The sequence below is a fragment of the Miniopterus natalensis genome, chromosome 19, assembly GCF_054644295.1.
Source record: "Miniopterus natalensis isolate mMinNat1 chromosome 19, mMinNat1.hap1, whole genome shotgun sequence".
In the NCBI taxonomy this organism is placed as follows: domain Eukaryota; kingdom Metazoa; phylum Chordata; class Mammalia; order Chiroptera; family Miniopteridae; genus Miniopterus; species Miniopterus natalensis.
In genome coordinates, this window is record NC_142099.1 from 11,967,398 (window position 1) to 11,984,932 (window position 17,535).

At 43.6% G+C, this 17,535-nt stretch overlaps 1 protein-coding gene across 1 annotated transcript; it reads left to right on the top strand.

Moving 5' to 3' along the window:
* The first annotated feature begins 10,438 nt into the window (after positions 1-10,438).
* MCL1 (MCL1 apoptosis regulator, BCL2 family member) lies at positions 10,439-13,959 on the top strand. Its single transcript, XM_016215572.2, has 3 exons — positions 10,439-11,333; positions 11,665-11,912; positions 12,425-13,959. The coding sequence occupies exons 1-3, from the start codon at positions 10,634-10,636 to the stop codon at positions 12,539-12,541; spliced, it is 1,065 nt and encodes a 354-aa protein (XP_016071058.1). The 5' UTR covers positions 10,439-10,633; the 3' UTR covers positions 12,542-13,959.
* The last annotated feature ends 3,576 nt before the right edge of the window (positions 13,960-17,535 follow it).

Consider the following 17,535-nt stretch of genomic DNA (forward strand, 5'->3'; position numbering starts at 1 on the left):
CATTTCCTTTTCCATTGACCCAAACTGCTATAACTAAGTATAAGAAATATCCTAATGTACAGAGTTTTGCAATAAAGGGGCATTAGAGATCATTGAGTTCAGTGTGCTCATTTTACAAATGGTGAAACCGAGGCCAAGAGATTGTGCCTTTTACCAGGTTACACAGCCTCTGTCAGGCAGCTTTTCCTATACCCGAGGCCATCTTCTGATTTCACAGCAAATTTGGGACTTGGATTAGATTTATTACTGTTAGAAGTAAACAAACTAAATAAATACTTGGGTTGGAAGTTTGGAAGGAACTCAGGGCCCAAGGGGAACAAGCTGGCATCCATAGTATCCCCTCAAGTAATCTGACCTATCACTGGTGCTCCTGCAGTAGACCAAGGAGAGGACTCAGGTAGGACCTGCATCTCTTAACTCAGGGTTTCAATCTTGGGACTATTGACATTTTGGACCAGATACTTCGTTGTGGGGCTGTCCTGTGTGTTTTAGGATGTTAACATCTCTGTCCTCTACCCACTAGATGCTTAGTCAGGACAATCAAAAAGTCCCCAGACATTGCCAAATGTCCCGTGGGGTTCCCTGGTTGAGAACCACTGTGCTGACTTAAGGAAGGGGCTCTCATAACTCTGGCCTGGGCCCATTTAACCTCAGCAGTGCCTATCCTTACTCCTACACCCTTGTACCTGGCTTGTTTCCCTCTGGGGCTACCATACCATCATTAGAGGGGATCCTCTGACCTCTCTCTACCCGAAAGTAGCACCTGGAGTGAAAATGGGAAGCAGAAGTTTCTATCTCTCCCCTCTTGCCCCAGGGGGATCCCCCTGACTGGATAGGAATTTACATAATTGGTTAAAATAAGACAAAAGATGTGCAGGGCTCAACTCTTAACTGTGACTGCTGTGAATCAAGAAGAGATAGGGACCTTAAGCCCCTTTCTTACCTTGAGGATGAACTGGGTGGGATAATTGAGGGCATATCAAAGAAATCTGCTTTTGCTGCATGGCTTCCCCATTTCCCCTCCCAGTCCTCACTCATTCTCTCCAGTGCCCATATTTAGATACCACAAGCCTGTGTTGTCATACAAAGACAGAAACCAGATGGTTGCTATGGAGATTTGCTTAAACACACATGTACACACACACGTACATCCTAGGGCATGTCTCAGGCTAAGTGGTAGGGGTGAATGGCAGTTCTTGCAGGACATGCATTCTTCGTAATTTCCCATTACCCTACCTCTTCTATGCTCCACGTGTTTTCTTCTCATTTCTGCTACCAGATGCCACTTCCCACTAACCAGTGTTATTCTTTTTTTTTTTTTTTTTTAATGTATCTTTATTGATTTCAGAGAGAAGAAAGGAGGGAGAGAGAAACATCAGTGATGAGACAGTCATTGATTGGCTGCCTCCTGCACACCCCCAACTGGGGATCAAGCCCACAACCCAGGCCTGTGCCCTGACCAGGAATCAACCAAGATCTCCTGGATTCTAGGTTGACGCTCAACCTCTGAGCCACGTCCGGCCAGGCACCAGTGTTATTCTTCAATAGCTCCTTTGCCTCAGGAAGTCACAATTTAAGAACAGAATTATTTAACGTTTTTGAGCCTCAGTCCATTCACCTGTAATATGAGGATAATTATAATACAAACATTATATGGCTTTGTTAGAATTAAATATCTGTAAAGAAACTTGTATCATGGCTGGCAGAGTAAGATTCTCAATAAATAGAATTTGTTCTTATGCTAAAATGAAGGCCTGTCCTGGGGCACCTTAGAACCAACCACTGGTACCTTTGGAAATTTTAGCTTGTGCTTCCTCTCTGATAGTAGGAAAAAGCTGTTGTGGGTGTGTCCCTTGTCCTGTGCAATGACCAAAGAGCAGAACTGAGGGGGAAGGAAGGTTGCTTTGTTTTTTGTCTTTGTTGTACTCAGCTGGAAACCTGTTTTAGAGAAAAAATCTGGGCATATGATCTTTCTTTCTGCAATTTAAAATAAAGGCAGAGGAAAAGAAGACATAGGACAAAATCATCCTTGCCCAGCTAAAATGAAAGAGTTCAAAGAAGGCAGAATGCTGTCTGGGCCTTTGGCTGTGTCCATGTAACAGGCTGGGGCTTGTTCCTACTATGGACTCTGCACATGACATCTGTTGAGTTTTTTGGAAAAAAATAAACTAAAAACATAGTATTTTCTAATACCAGGTAGAGGACAGGTAGTTCCACCCCTGGAAATAGGTAAGATTTCTCTCCCTCAGCTTGAATTTTGTGTAGAGCTATATTCCTGCAGGAGGTCTCAGCTCCTTCCAACACACTGAGGAAATAGAAGAAAGCATGCACCTTGCATTTTCACCTCTGTTCTGTTTCACAGAATAGATATTACTACCCTATTTTTTATAGGTAAAAAAACATATTTGATTGTAAAAAGACTGGAGAGAGAAAATTCTGTTGGGTGCCACTTCCTGTTGTGGGTGGATGTGGGGGTTCTTGAAGTGTTGCAAGGAAAAGTATTACCAAGGACCCACAGGAGAGGATGATTTATTTGGAAAGTGAAATGAAAGGAGTTCCCCAATGTCCCATCTCTGTCCATCTCACCATGGAAAATCAGGGCCAGAAATAGAGTCAATGCCCAGAGATTCTGCACCATATTAAGGATTAGTTCAGTTCAGCATTTGGCAGGTCAGCAGGAACGGGAGGTGCCCTGGCTATGGTAGGCTGCTCAGTCTGAGCTTCACTCCTTTTTCCCCGCCCCTCCGCTACTGCCTGCCACGTTTCTTCACCCTTATCTCTGTTCCCGCCCCGCGCGTGGCTCTCACCGCGGCCTGGAGACAACTTGGCCTGCACGCAAAACGGCCCCAGCGCCGTAGGTCCCCGCAGGGCAATGGGCAAATGGAAGGGAGGGGAAAGCAGAATGCAGGGGGCGGTGAGCGCCGGCTGTGGCCTTGGAATTTACTCCTACCGCGGGAAACCTGGGGCGCGGGTCAGATCATCTTCCGCACTCCAGATTCCGCCCGCCAGCCCAGCACGCATCAGGGGCTACCCTTCTCAGCTGCGGGGCCTAGCGGAGCTGTGTGCAGCCTGGGCACACAGACCCCATCCCCCTGTCGGTGCTCCCCGCCTCCACCCCAGCTTGCTGGGTCCGGGGGCCCGCCAGCGATCACGCACTGCTAATCCCGGGGGCTGGGGCGGGGCTTGCAGCCCAGCAGGCTGCATTGCACAGGTCACAGCCTTATCACCCCTCCATCCCTGCGGCTGCGGGAGCGACTGGCTGTGGTCTAGCTGAGAGCTGCGCCCTCCAGCTATTGGTTTCCTCCACCTCCGGCTTCCCTGTGCCGGTGCCCCGACAGTGCCCCGGCCTCTGCAGCCAGGCTGGGGGCGGGGGGGGGGGGGGGGGGGGCTGCGGCTACGTGCTGCTCTCAGGCGAGCTGTGCGGCCTCGGTGCAGAGGAAGCCACTGCCTGGGGTTGCGGCGCTGGGACCCAGGGTCCCACCCAACCCAACTGCTGGTTGTCAAGGTGGAGAAAGTCACCAGCAGAGCTGTTGCTCGTCAGGTCCCGCCCCTAGCAACCAGGCCGTGGAGTCATTGTTGTGGTACCTAGGCATTGGCTTGGCTTTATTTATTTTAATCCTTTAATAATTTTAATAATAATTTTAATAATTAATCCTTATTTTTACTCTCTATTTATTTATTTTTACTCTCTAAAGGGAGACATGGCCAGATTATGTTAAACCAACGTGATGACTATCCTATGACTTGGCCTGTGACTATCCTATGACTAAATCACATAGACTCCAGGTAGGGAATGGGGAAGGATGTAAAGCAAGATTGATAAAGGTTATGTTTTGTACTTAACAAGATTTTAAATTGGATATTTCAGCTGTGGTACCAAGATATATGAAATTCCAATGGGAGACATTAGACAGAAGTGTAAAAGCTTAAAGAACCAGTTCTATGATTCTTGAACCCACCCCCTCACCCATTTAAAGAGTATAAAAAGTAGAAATAGGGTTTACAAGAGATTTTTGTAAGAATACCCTAACCATTTCTCCATCTTCGCTAATACTTGGTACTAGCAGTCTTTAAAAGTTTTGCCAATGTGAAAGGTGAACAAAAGTTAGTTCATCTATAACACATATCTACATATGTATGTGTGTATATAGATATAAGTGTACGTATGTACATGCCATTTGTATGTCCTCTAATTGTCCATATTTCTGTTGAGTCTCCTAAGTAATCTTCAAAACGTTATGCCATTATTACACCATATATCCTATGTTTTTGTATCCACCTTAGGCTCCATGGACAATGATCTCAAGACACTTTCACCACACCCTCAATCATCTTTATCTTTTGTTCTTTGGTCCCAACTACCTCACCATTCCCCAGTTCTAGATCAATCTAATCCTTATTTGTTCATTCAAAAAATATTTACCAAGTGCCTATATATTTTTTAAATATATCTTTATTGATTTCAGAGAGAGGAAGAGAGGGGGAGAGAGAGATAGAAAGTTCAATGATGAGAGAGTCTTTGGCCGCCTACCGCATGCCCCCTGCTGGGGATCGAGTGCACAACCCCCGCCTGTGCCCTGACCGGGAATCAAACCTCGATCTCCTGGATCATAGGTCGATGTTCAAACGCTGAGCCCCGCCATCCGGGCCCAAGTGCCTATTGATGTGCCTAGAGTTGCTCTAGGTATTGGGGACAGAGGTGCGTTTTCTCCACTTTGGTTGTTGGCTACTGCTTTGTGGGAGAGCGTTAACCACCAGTCAGAACCGGTACCAATGTGTGGTTTCTAGCCTTAACTTGGCAGTCCTCACAGGGAGCCAGGTGCTTTGTGAATTTCCCACAGCTGCTCTCCTCAAGCACCTCTCTCTAATCCCAGCCTCTGCTTTTGTAGACCACCTTGCATTCTAATACAAAAGGAAAATAGACAAGTGCTATATTCCCCAGCATTCCTCCTGTTGCCCTCTAAACTGACCTGTGAGAGCACCCATCTGCATCTTCCTGCCTCCTTAGAGAGGCTTTAACTGGTGCTTCTGCCCTCCCACCTGTCTTTTCCAGAATACTGTGCCCTGTCAACTGTCCCTTCTCTCACCTTTATCATTTCTTTCACGTCACAAAAAATCATTCTCCTTAACCTACAAATATGTTTCAATTCCCCATTCTAAAAAAATTATTTCATCTTGCCCTAGCCGGTTTGGCTTAGTGGTTAGAGCGTTGGACTGCAGACTGAAGGGTCCCAGGTTCGATTCCAACCAAGAGCACATACCTTGGTTGCAGGCTCATTCCCAGCCTCAGTCGGGGTGCGTGCAGGAGGCAACCAGTTAATGTGTCTCTCTCACATCGATGCTTCTCTCTCTCCCTTGCACTCTCTTCTGAAAAGCAATGGAAAAAATATCCTCTGGTGAGGATTTAAAAAAAAAAAATTATTTCTTCTTTCTTCAACCCGACCACTCTCTGCTTTCTCATCACGCTCTAATTTCTTCAAAAACAATTTTTCAATTATTTACTCTTTAACCCAGTGAAATCAGCTTTTGCCCTTGTTAAGTGATGAGATTATTTTCAAAACCACCTAATTGCCAAATACAATGGCCAGTTTTCAGTCCTTACCTCAATTTTTCCTTTTTTGCCTTTCTGGGAATTCCTAACCTTCTTTCCACCTTCATACAGTCAATAAATATTTGTTGATCACTTTCTATGTGCCAGGCACAAGGCTAGCTGCTGGGAAAATGAGCAGTGACAAGACAGACCAAGCTTCTACTCTCATGGAATTTACAGTGAGGGGGTATGGGGACACAAATACCCAACAAAGAACCAGACTTCCATTTCCAGCAATATAATAGACAAGATACCCTGACAAATATTCCGCTACAAAACACCAGCTCTATAAATATAGAAAGCAAAAGCACGAATCCAAAAACATAAGGCTGAAGTTGGTGGCTGCTCAGAGGCATCTGCTAATCCCCAGTGACAGAGCTTCTATCTTAATGGTTTCTCAGGGGACAGGAGACAAAGCCTAGGGCTTGTGCAAAAAGAGCAGCTGGACTGGAATCCCCCTGAGGACTCCACTTTCAGTGAAAGAGTATACCAGAAAATACCCACCCTGAGAAGAGAAATAGCAAGAAAATTACCCTATCTCAATCTTGGCTCTGAGTCAGAGGGGAAAAAATTTCCCCTGGGAATTTACAAACTAGTCCACTTGGGATTTTATAGTCTAAATAATTCTCACTTCCTGAATTAACAAAAACTTCAAGCCCAGAATTTAAAGTATCCCCAAGCACTTGAAGGAAACCAACACAAATCCTCTCTGGAGAAAGGTACCTCAAATCTAGATCTCAAAAAGTCCCTAGAGCTAAAGTTCATTCGAATAGTTCACCAAACCCCTAAAACAGAAGGCAACAGGAAATGAGGCACCATGAACAGAAATGTGTGTGTGTGTGTGTGTGTGTGTATGTTTTTATTGATTTTTAGGGAGAGAGGAAGGGAAAGGGAGAGAGAGACAGAAACATTGATGAGAGAGAAACATTGATCGGCTGCCTCCTGCAGGCCCCCTACTGGGGATTGAGCCTGTAACCCAGACATGTGCCCTGACCAGGAATCAAACCAGCAACCTCTTGGAGCATGGGATGACACGCAGCCAACTGAGACACACCAGCCAGGGCACACTTTGTTCATTTTTGAGAAAATGCCAAAAAAGTATAAATAACCATAATTTGTCTTCTTTCAAGTTAAAAGGGTGATTTCATTTTTAAAAGTAGCAGCAAATGCAGCTCACAATTCAAATATTTGCACAAGTGCTTTACCTGAAGACAGCTGTCATACTTTGATATAAAGCAAAAGTGCTTTGTGTGTACTTCTCATTTTGTCAGACAGAATAGTAAAAGCCATGCACTCAAGAACCAAGGTTTGCCTGGCTGAGCATGGCTCAGCGGTTGAGCATTAACCTAGGATCCAGGAGATCACGGTTTGATTCCCGGTCAGGGCACACACCTGGGTTGAAGGCTCGATCCCCAGCTGGGGTTGTGCAGGAGGCAGCCGATCAAATGACAACTCTCTCATCATTGATGTTTCTATTTCTCTCTCCCTCTCCTTCTTCTCTGAAATCAATAAAGATATTTTTTTTAAAAAAAAAGAACTGAGGTTTAATAAAATTAACAACTTTTACTGCTTCATCAAGGTCATTCTTAAATGAAACTGCCCATGTTTTTCATTGCAAGTGTGCGGCACTAAAGAATACAATGACTACTAGTACAGTTTGGTACCACTATCTTGATATGTGCTAAGGTATCAGCAGTTTTACCCCCATTGCTTTTGCATGATCAAAGAAAAAGGCAAATAACATCTAGTATTGTGAAAATAATCATGGACCCCCAAAAAGGTTTTGGGGACTCTAGGAGTCTGTGTACCTCACTTAGAAAACTGCTTAGATCCTTACAACTTCATAAGGTAGGACTAATCTCACTTTACAGGTGAGCAAACATAATCAGAAACTAAATCCTATGCCCAAGGTCACTGAACTGGTAAGTGGTAGGGCTGGGTGGATTTGATTTGAAAGCCTGTTTTCTCATGCAGCTCCTCTCTACAGTATACTTCACCACTGGTGGGTCCTTCATTACACCACACTGTTTTGGTTCTGAATCTTTGCACATGCTCTTCTCTCTGCTTAGAATGTTTTGCCTTGAACACTCACACACAGTTCAATACCTACCTCAAAATTACTTTCTCCCAAGATAGAATTAATTGCTCACTCCTCTGTGTGCTTATGCATTTTGCTCAGAAGTCTAATTTTGGCACAAAACATGTCTTCATTCTAATGTCATATTTGTCAATTTTTTTCTCCTATGGTTACTGCCTTTCATATGTTGTTTAATAACTCTTTCCTACTCTGAGTTTGTAAAATATTCTCATATTTAATCTTTGAAGATTTTAATCACCGAATTTATTTTATATATATAGTATGAGGTAGAGACCCAGTTTTATTTTTTCATGTAACTATTCAGTTGTCTTAGCTCCATGTACTGAGCAACCCATCTTTTCCCTACCGATCTGAAATGCTGCTTGTTATCAATTTTCCATATACATGTCTACTTGTGAGCTTTCTATTCTGTTACATTGATTCATTTGTCTATCCCTACTAATATCACATCTTTTTTTTCCTTTTTCTTTTGATAGAGAGAGAGAAACATCAATTCGTTGTTCCACTTATTTATGCATTCATTGGTTGATTCTTGTATGTGCCCTGACAGAGGGTTGAACCTGCAACCTTGGGGTATTGGGATGATGCTCTATCCAAGTGTGCTACCCAGCCAGAGCAATTCTGGAAATTTCTAGCAGCAGAGTGGAAAGCCTCCCCAAACTGGAATATGGGGGGGACCCACAAAAAAAACAAAAGAAAGAAACAGCCTGGCCACAATGGCTCAGCTGTTGAGCATCGGCCTATGACCCAGGAGATCGAGGTTCGATTCCGGTCAGGGCACATGCCCAGGGTTGTGGGCTTGATCTCCAGCAGGGGGTGTGCAAGAGGCAGCCAATCAATGACTCTCTCATCATTGATGTTTCTATCTCTCTCTCCCTTTCCCTTCCTCTCTCTGAAATAAAAAAGAGTTTCAAGAAGGGAATGATCAACCACATCAAATACTGCCAAAGGGTCAACTAAAATGAGGACTGCAAATTTGACCACTGTAACTTGGCCACTGATGACGTTGACAAGGATAGTTTTAGTAGAGTGGTGGGAATGAAAGTTTGATTGGGGTGGGTTCAAGAGGGGAGAAGGGGTAAGGAGGTTGAAGATTTTTACTATAAAGGAGCATAAGATAATTTAGGTTCTAGGAAGCCTTTTTACAGATGTGAGAACATTAAATTTGTATGCTGATGGGAATGGATCAATAGAGAAATTGATGATGCAAGAATATAAAGGGATAACTGCAAGTACTTGAGTTGGCAAAGGAGATAGGATCCAATGCACAAGTGAAGAGGTTGATCTGAGATAGCAGGGTAAGGTTCATTCATTTTAACCATAGGAAAGGCAGGCAGAATGGGAATGAGTAAATTAGCAGATCTGGTGGTGAGAAATGACACGTTTTTCTTCTGATTGCTTCAATTTTCTCAGTAAAAGAAGTTAACAGCAGCTGAGATTGAGGAAGGGAAGGGGGAATACTGGAAGTTTAAGGACAAAAGAGGTTGCAATGAGAGAGTGAATTGACTAAGGAAATGCAATAATAGTCTTGCTGAGCACTTGAGCCATGACTTAATGAAACTTGCAATGCATTTCCTTTTTCAGCCTCTGGGAAAAAAACAGCTTTTGCATTTGTTATTTCCTCAATCTCCCTCCCTTTGACTATCTGATAAAGCTGTATTCTAGAAAGCCTAGCAGAAAAGCTACTACCTCTTCCGTAAGATTTTCCTGTAGTTCCCCTAGCCCAAAGTTAATTTTTCAATCTTTCAACTCCAATATGAAGTTGTTCATGCCTCCTATAAAGCATATATTCCATTTCACATTATGGTTAGTTTCTGTGCAAGGTTACAAGTTCCTTAAATAGAAAAAACATTTCTTCCCACAATCACAGGATGTTTCTCTCCATCCTCTCTGCCACCTATTATATGTAATTCCCTCATGGTTCTAGGTCCTGCCCAAATACAATTGTGGTATGGGCACCCTATCTCCTTATTAAACTGATATTTTGGGGAATAGGACCTTTGCTCACCTTTCCTGCTGATGTTCCTCAAACACCTTGCCCTTGAATTTTAGCTATTATTTTTACAGATGTTTTAAAAGATTGCTTCAATTAATGTTAATTCACATATGTGGCATATAACTGGACCCTTGTCCTCAAGAGGTTTACCCCTCGAGTCAAATGTGCCTTACCGATACAGAAATAAATGGCATCAAGAGTCTCAGAAGTGGTGCTAACAGAGTAAGGTTCCTCTGTATATAGCACCAGATACCGTGGAGTAGCATGGGGGCTGGGCAGAAGCTTGTAGGCAATTTGGCTGGGGCAATTTCATTTAGTCAACTTACGTGTAAATGATTCTATAAAGCAACCCATGGAACTTCCCATTTCCAAACGTGGTTGGTATGAGAGTAGAGAACTGCGGATATGCAAAATAACTACAGGTGCCCCACAGGGCCCACATTTACCCATATTATCTAAAACTGTTGTGCCCCTTCCAGGGCCGAACTGCCTCATCCCCTTCCTTCAACCTGAGTGATTCCATGGTTAAGGTTTTGGTACGGAAAAAACCTCCAGCACAAAAGCAGCCGCAGGGGCTCGCAAATCACCATCAAGGGCAGCCGCAGCAGGCTTCCGGGCAGGTCCTGCCCGCACAGAGGAAGAGCCCGAGACCCCCCGCCCGGACCGCCGTTACGTAACCGGTCACGAGGGTTTCCCGAGCCGGAAGGCCCCGCCCACCTAGCCCCGCCCCTCGCAACCGGCAGCTCAGCTGGTGCGCCACTCTCCCGAAGCTTCCGCCCCTTTCGCCTTTTATGGAGACTATTTTGTTGAGTGGGCGCCGCGGCGTAGCACCGGCCGTAAAACCGTGAGGTCGGAGCGCCTCTCTCACTCCTTACTTCCGCTTCCTTCGAGTAAGGGGTCTACGGCCTCTCCTATCTTTCTCAGCTGGCGAAGGCGGCGTAGGCTTGAGATGTTTGGCCTCAAAAGAAACGCGGTAATCGGACTCAACCTCTACTGCGGAGGGACCAAGTTGGGGGGCGGCAGCGGGGCCGACGGCGGCGCCGCCTCCCCTTCAGAAGAACAGCTTCTGCCTGCGGGAAAGGAGGCCACGGCCCGGCGAGAGGCGGAGGGAGGGGAAGCGGCCACGGTGATTGGCGGAAGCCCCAGCGGGAGACCCCCGGCCACTCTCGCGCTGGATGCCAGGAGGGTCGCGCGGCCCTCGCCCATTGGCGCCGAGGGCCTCGACGTCACCGAGACCCCCACGAGGTGGCTTTTCGCGCCAGCCCGCCACACGTCCCCGCTTGAAGAGATGGAAGTCCCGGCAGCCGACGCCATCATGTCTCCCGAAGAGGAGCTGGACGGTTACGAGCCGGAGCCTCTCGGGAAGCGGCCGGCTGTCCTGCCCTTGCTGGAGCTGGTCGAGGAGGCCAGTAATGGCCTCGGTGCGAGTGGCTCTCTGCCCTCGACGCCGCCCCCAGCAGAGGAGGAGGAGGAGGACGAGTTGTTCCGGCAGTCGCTGGAGATTATCTCTCGGTACCTTAGGGAGCAGGCGACCGGCGCCAAGGACGCGAAGCCAATGGCCGGGTCAGCGGCCTCCAGCCGGAAGGCGTTAGAGACCCTTCGGCGGGTCGGGGACGGTGTGCAGCGTAACCACGAGACAGCCTTCCAAGGTAAGGGGGTTAGTCACGGAGGCTGCACTATCTTTTGTCATCTCTTGCTGGAACTCACAGTGGGTGGAAACCGAAACCTAGTCAGTGTCGAAACGACTCCTATTTCTGAAACCAGAATATTCTGACCATGAGTCATTGTTTCCGCCCACTCGATTCTTTTGAAAATAGCTCTGTTCAAAGGCCGGAAAGGGTGGGATGTCAATTTTCAAGTGGGGTCGGCCTGAGTTCTATGGATCCCAAATAGCGATTTCCCTCTCCGTGGGTGGGCAGCGAATCGTGCTCTGGCTTAGACAAAGAAGGCCGTGAGAACCAGCATGCTTTTCTTCCTCAGGTATGCTGCGGAAACTGGACATCAAAAACGAAGACGACATCAAATCTTTGTCTAGGGTAATGGTTCATGTTTTTAGTGACGGAGTAACAAACTGGGGCAGGATTGTGACTCTCATATCTTTTGGTGCCTTTGTGGCCAAACACTTGAAGAGTATAAAGCAAGAAGGCTGCATTGAACCATTAGCAGAAAGCATCACAGATGTTCTCGTAAGGACAAAACGAGACTGGCTGGTCAAACAAAGAGGCTGGGTAAGTTTGTTTTAAGGTCGAAGAGGGGTCTTGGAGTGGAAATGGAATGGAAGGTTTTATAGAGAAAGTGGGGGTAGCTGAAGGTTTTTATGATGCACAACTCAGCTTTCTAGCTCTAACTTATGGACCTCTGGTTGCTTGATGTTGATGTAAGTAGTTGAGTCCATAGAGATAGTGGTATTACTGTCTTAATTTGTTGCATCAAAAATCCTGGTTTCCTGTAGGCTATTTTACTGGATGCTGATTCTTTCTTTTGGTATTTTACTGTAATTCAGTTGGATACTCCCCACCAGTGGATTCAAATTATGAAGCAGTACGTGTTACCGGCCAACTTGGGGATAGTAAAATACATTCCTCAGTGCACACCCCCATTTTAAGAGTGTTTCTTTTGCAGCTGAGAGATAAATAATTGGTTCGTAGTTTCATGGGGGTGGGGCTTAGATATTTCAATATACCTTTGTAAGTGGAAAACCCCCATACTTGAAAATGTGCTCTTCTTTTTTGTTTTCTAGGATGGGTTTGTGGAGTTCTTCCACGTAGAGGACCTAGAAGGCGGCATCAGAAATGTGCTGCTGGCTTTTGCAGGTGTTGCTGGAGTAGGAGCTGGTTTGGCATATTTAATAAGATAGCCTTTTAAGTGAAATAATTGACTCTTAACCAACTCCAGGCACCAAAGCCACGTCCATCTGCTGTGAAAATCAGTGTACTTATGAAGTTGGACTTAAAGCTGTCCAGGCTATAACCTACGAGCAACACGGAAAAGCAAGTGGCAAGAGGATTATGGCAAGTCACTGAAAGAAGCAGAGCTGTTTTAGCCAACAGGCAAACTTTGGGAGGCCATGGAGGAGGACTTTTAGATTTAGTGAAAATGGTAGGGTGGAGAGACTTGATACCCTTGTCTTAGAACAGAAGAGGGGCCAGTAGCCAGGCTAGTCATCTACAGTTCATTAAATATGCCCACTGAATTCATTAGCTTTCTATAGTGTTAAAAGAGAAGCACTAACAATGCCAGTGAACTGTGTAAAGTGGATTTAAGCTACAATAGAACTATGACTAGAAGCCTCAGTACTGTACAACAGTGTGAAGGGAAGCTTTTTCCTCTGTATAATTAGCTTTCCCAGGTATGCTTCTTGAATAGAAAGTCCAAGTGCTCAGGACTTTATACCTGTTCTACTTTGGCTTGGTTTAGTTTATTAGCCTTGTAATGGCCAAGAATACTTGACTTAAGGCTCAATAATTGTAGTTAGACATATGGAATGTCCTCACTTTTTAAGATAAAAACAACCTGTAAATGTATTTGTCTGTAAAAATTGTATATATTTTTACAGAAAATCTATTTCTTTGAAATGTAAAAGAAGGCTTGGATCTCAGTTTTTTCATACCCTTTTGAAATTTAAAACTTCTGTAGTTAGTAACCTATTTCTTACAGCTTTTCTATTCTAAACCTTGTCCTGGTCAATTCTAGATGGTTTACAGAACCATTTGATGTAATTGTATGCAACCTGGTTGTGGTGGAACAATTCTGATTCATAACTGTAATTTTCCTATCTGAATTTGGTAAGTATTCCTTACAGGGCTTTTTTTTTTTTTTTTTTAAACCTGGGCTGAGAACTTGAGTAATGGAAATTAATCGTTTCACTTTGTTACAGGTGAATTTTCAATAATTGAGTCAAGGTGTCTTTTTTTTTTTTAAGGTTTTGGGGGGGGGGAGCAGGCCGATGATTTACAAATAATGAGCTCTGATTGGGCAACAACTTGTTTTGAGTTCCTTCTGTTTGACCTAACTTGTGAAATTTGTGTTCATGAGCTCATCTGCAAAGCTTTTAAAAAGATTTTCAGCTGTTCCAAATGGGACTTATTAGCAGTATGTGTATAAAAAGATCACATCAGGTGGATGAGAGAGCCATTTGATCCCTTGTTTGCTTAATAAGTTGTAAAATGATGACTTTGAAAAGCAGGCAATAGTCTAACCATGGTGCTATTTCAGGCTGGCTTGTTAAACACAGGTCTAAGCCTAGTATGTCAATAAAGCAAATACTTAATTGTTTCTTTTCTATTAGTGATTCCCAAACTTTGTTAAATTTTGCATTGGCATCTCTTCAGATTTCAGACTTGTTCTATTGACCTTACCATTTGTTTCCTATTTTTCCTTCGAAATATTTGCTGCTTGTTCTGCTCCTTCTACAGATAATTTAGATCAATTCCTACATCTTTACCCTGCCATCCCTGAACTCTAGCCTATTTAGTTTTGGGCACTAGGAACCTAAGTAACCGCCCTTATAGGAGTCCATAAACCTGTATCCTTCATGAGTTTTGTCCTTGATAGTACAATGGGTTCTGTGACAGTAACAGTCATAGTTATGAGGTGGATGGGAGGAGTCCCTTTTCCTTGGACTGGTACCGTTTTGGTTTTTGCTTTTCTTACCTTTGCGGGGAAAGTTTCAAAAGTTCCCTTAAAATTTTCTAGAGGGGAGTATATCTTACATGGCTTCCTCTAGGTTCCTTTGAATTTAAATATGCTCACTTAAAATTATAGAGCTGGGTACAGTGTGCTCTAAAGGCTACTAGTTAAGCTGAAGAAAGCTGTGTTGGAACTAGGGTCAATTAAAGCTTCAGCCTCAGAACATGATCTTTAGTATCTGGACTCTAGATAAGAAATAGGCATGAATAAAATGACTAAGAATGTAATATGGAAGAATGCCCTGCCTCTCCCCATCTCCGAGCCATAAGGTCATCTAGCTATAGAACTATTTTTACCTATGTATTTATCATTCTTGATCATAAACCACTTATTTATATCAAGTCTGTCTCTAAGGACCTAAAAGCACTTTATGTAGTTTTTAATTAAACTTAAGATCTGGTTAAGGTGACTAAAAGGCCTGTCTCCCCATATCCAGTTGTGAAAATGAGTGCATAGATGCAAAGGGCCTTGCTTCCCAATTTACTAGGTGTGACTGCTGAAATGGTGAGCATCTTAGTTAATATTTTGGGTCAGGCTGTGAGGGCTTAGGGAGCCCAAGTGCTTTGGGGAAAAGGGTGAGTGGTTTTATAGGGAGAGGAGGCACTTGTTCTAAGTGCTGACTAGCTACATCAGGCAGATTCCTCCCAAATGGAAAAGGAGGGAATGCTTGGAAAGATGGCTGTCTCAGCAACTTCTGTCTTAGGCTTCTCTCAGGGAAAAACCTTCAGCCCTCTAGTGTTGTCCATGTAACATTTTATCTGGGGTGGGCACCTTGGTTCTAGTTAACACAGCTAACATTTTTGACAGCTGTGCCATTGGGGTTAGGACCAACTACAAATTAATGTGGGCCGTAAATGTAGTGTGTTTCCCTAACTTCCTGTTTTTCCTGAGAAGAAAATAATAAATCTTTATTCAAATACAAGGTGTGGTATGGGTGTTTTCTAATCGTTGCCTGTCTTCCTTCCCCCTCTTAGGCAAGCCTTTTAGGGAAGTCAGCTGAGCAAATAAGTATAGGTGAATTAACAAGCAAAAGCAGCTCCATAAAACTAATTTGCCTTAGAGCAAAGGACGGTTCCCTTCAGAATAATTCCTTTCATTCAAATTAGAAGTGATGTGTTTTTAATTAAATGTATTACTGCTGTACTTGACTAGTTCCTGTACATTTTGATGCAAAAATCATAATCTCTGTCCTGATTTTTTCTTTTAGTCATCACATGGTGGTACAATTTTGAAGTAAGGGTTCAATCTCCCCATCTCAACTTTTTGAGTTGAAGGAGCTAAAAGAACTCCCAAAGTTAAGGGTTTTAATAAGGTCCTTGGTACTAATGTTTCAGAACTTTTCCCCTTTCCTCTGCCAAGAGATGAGAATAAGCAAGTCAGTTTTAGGAACTGTATTCTGTATTTTCTGCTACCTTAGAGTCACCATGGAAATGTGCAAATAGGAGGTTTGCATATTGGTTTTAAGCCCTGAGCACTAAATGCTAATGTGCAAACAGGATTCTGTTCCCCCATAACTACCAGAGACAGCAACATTTTATTATAAAGAAAGGGGTTTTTGTATAAGTGCACACCCAAGCAGAGGGGTAGAGGGGAGAGTGTAACAGGACACAAGGGCCCAAACTGGCCCTCGTTCTAAGCAGTACTATTGCTCTCACTGATAGCTCTGATGTGAAGCCATTTCTGTGGCGCTATTCCTTAGCAGAACGCCTAAAAAACTTGGGTAACCAGGTAACATGAGTCACTGAGCAAGTCAAAATAATCAACACTTCCCTTCATTTGATACAACCAGACTTTCTTTCAGTTCCTGTCTTGTGACTAGAACCAGCTCTTGCCTCTTACTGTTTCAGAAAGTTTTTGTTATTTTTTAAAGAAATTGACAGGTTGAGAATTTTACAAAAATTAAAGTGCAGTAACTTGTATGTATAACTGGTGTATTCCAGCCAGATTCCCAAAGCATAGGCCATTAATTCCTGGGGTTCAGGATGATCAGTTGAGTCTCCCTTAATTTATCCTATTTCTCTTAAGCTCTTCTTGTTCAGAGATTACAGAACTTGGTCTTGAACCCTCCCACACTGTTAAAAGGTTTCTGGATTTCAAGATTTGGAAACTTGGCCCCTCTTTGTTTCAAAGTTACAGTGTTATCTTAGTTATGTGAAGCATGTGGAAATATGGGGGTTGGGAATCTGCCTCTAGGCTGATTTAGCAGACCTTTCTGAGAATTAAGTGTTCTTTACTAAAGATTCTTAAGTTAAAAAAAAAAAAAAGGCAAGCTTTTGTTACCACTCTATACCTGGTTTCTCTTACAGTTCTGTTCCTTACCTGCATAAAATAATAGTTCCTAACTGTTGAGAAGTGTGCTAGGGCCGAGAATATTGTGGATTTTACCCCTTCCAAATAACTATTTCCATAGCTTGTTTCTGCCATTTGCCTTCTCTCCTCATTCCCTGTTCAGGGATTACCTTAGTTTATTAAAAATTCTTCAACACTTGCAATGAGCTGGAACATTTAATGAGCTGTAGGCAGTCAGATGTTGAGTCTCAATCCATTACATGGCAGTGGACTGCTTGCTATGTACCATGCACTACTGGATGCAGGAATTATAAAAGGATAAATTCCCTTAAGAAACGCAGTCAAAAGAGATATGGAACAGTCAAAAATGTGACAACTAAATGCAGGGTGATCTGAATGAATAAAAAGCTATGAAGGACATGAAGACCATTAGGGAAATTTTAATATGGGCAGTATGTTAGTACTGCTTCAATGTTAAATTTCAGAGTGTGTTATATGGCATGGTTAGGTAAGGGAATGTATTTGTTTTTAGGAGATAACATCTTGAAAAATTGGTGCAGAGCTAAACCACAGAATGAGAAAGCAATTGTGGCAGAATATTAAAGCTCACAGTCTAGTAGGATAACCATGGACAAAAATAATTAGAATACAGTGCACAAAGTGCTATAGTAAAGGTATTATAAGAATAAGGTGGGACACAGGGTGACAACTTCTGGAAGCAGAAGGTGGTCAAGAAAGCTTCAAAAACATTTGAGGTTAGACCTTAATGCGTGGAAAAAACATGCAGAAAAGCATGGAGTTGGGAAAGAACCTCTACAGCTGTAGGGGGAGAGATTTGTAGATAATTTTTTTCTCATCATTTGATCTTTCCTC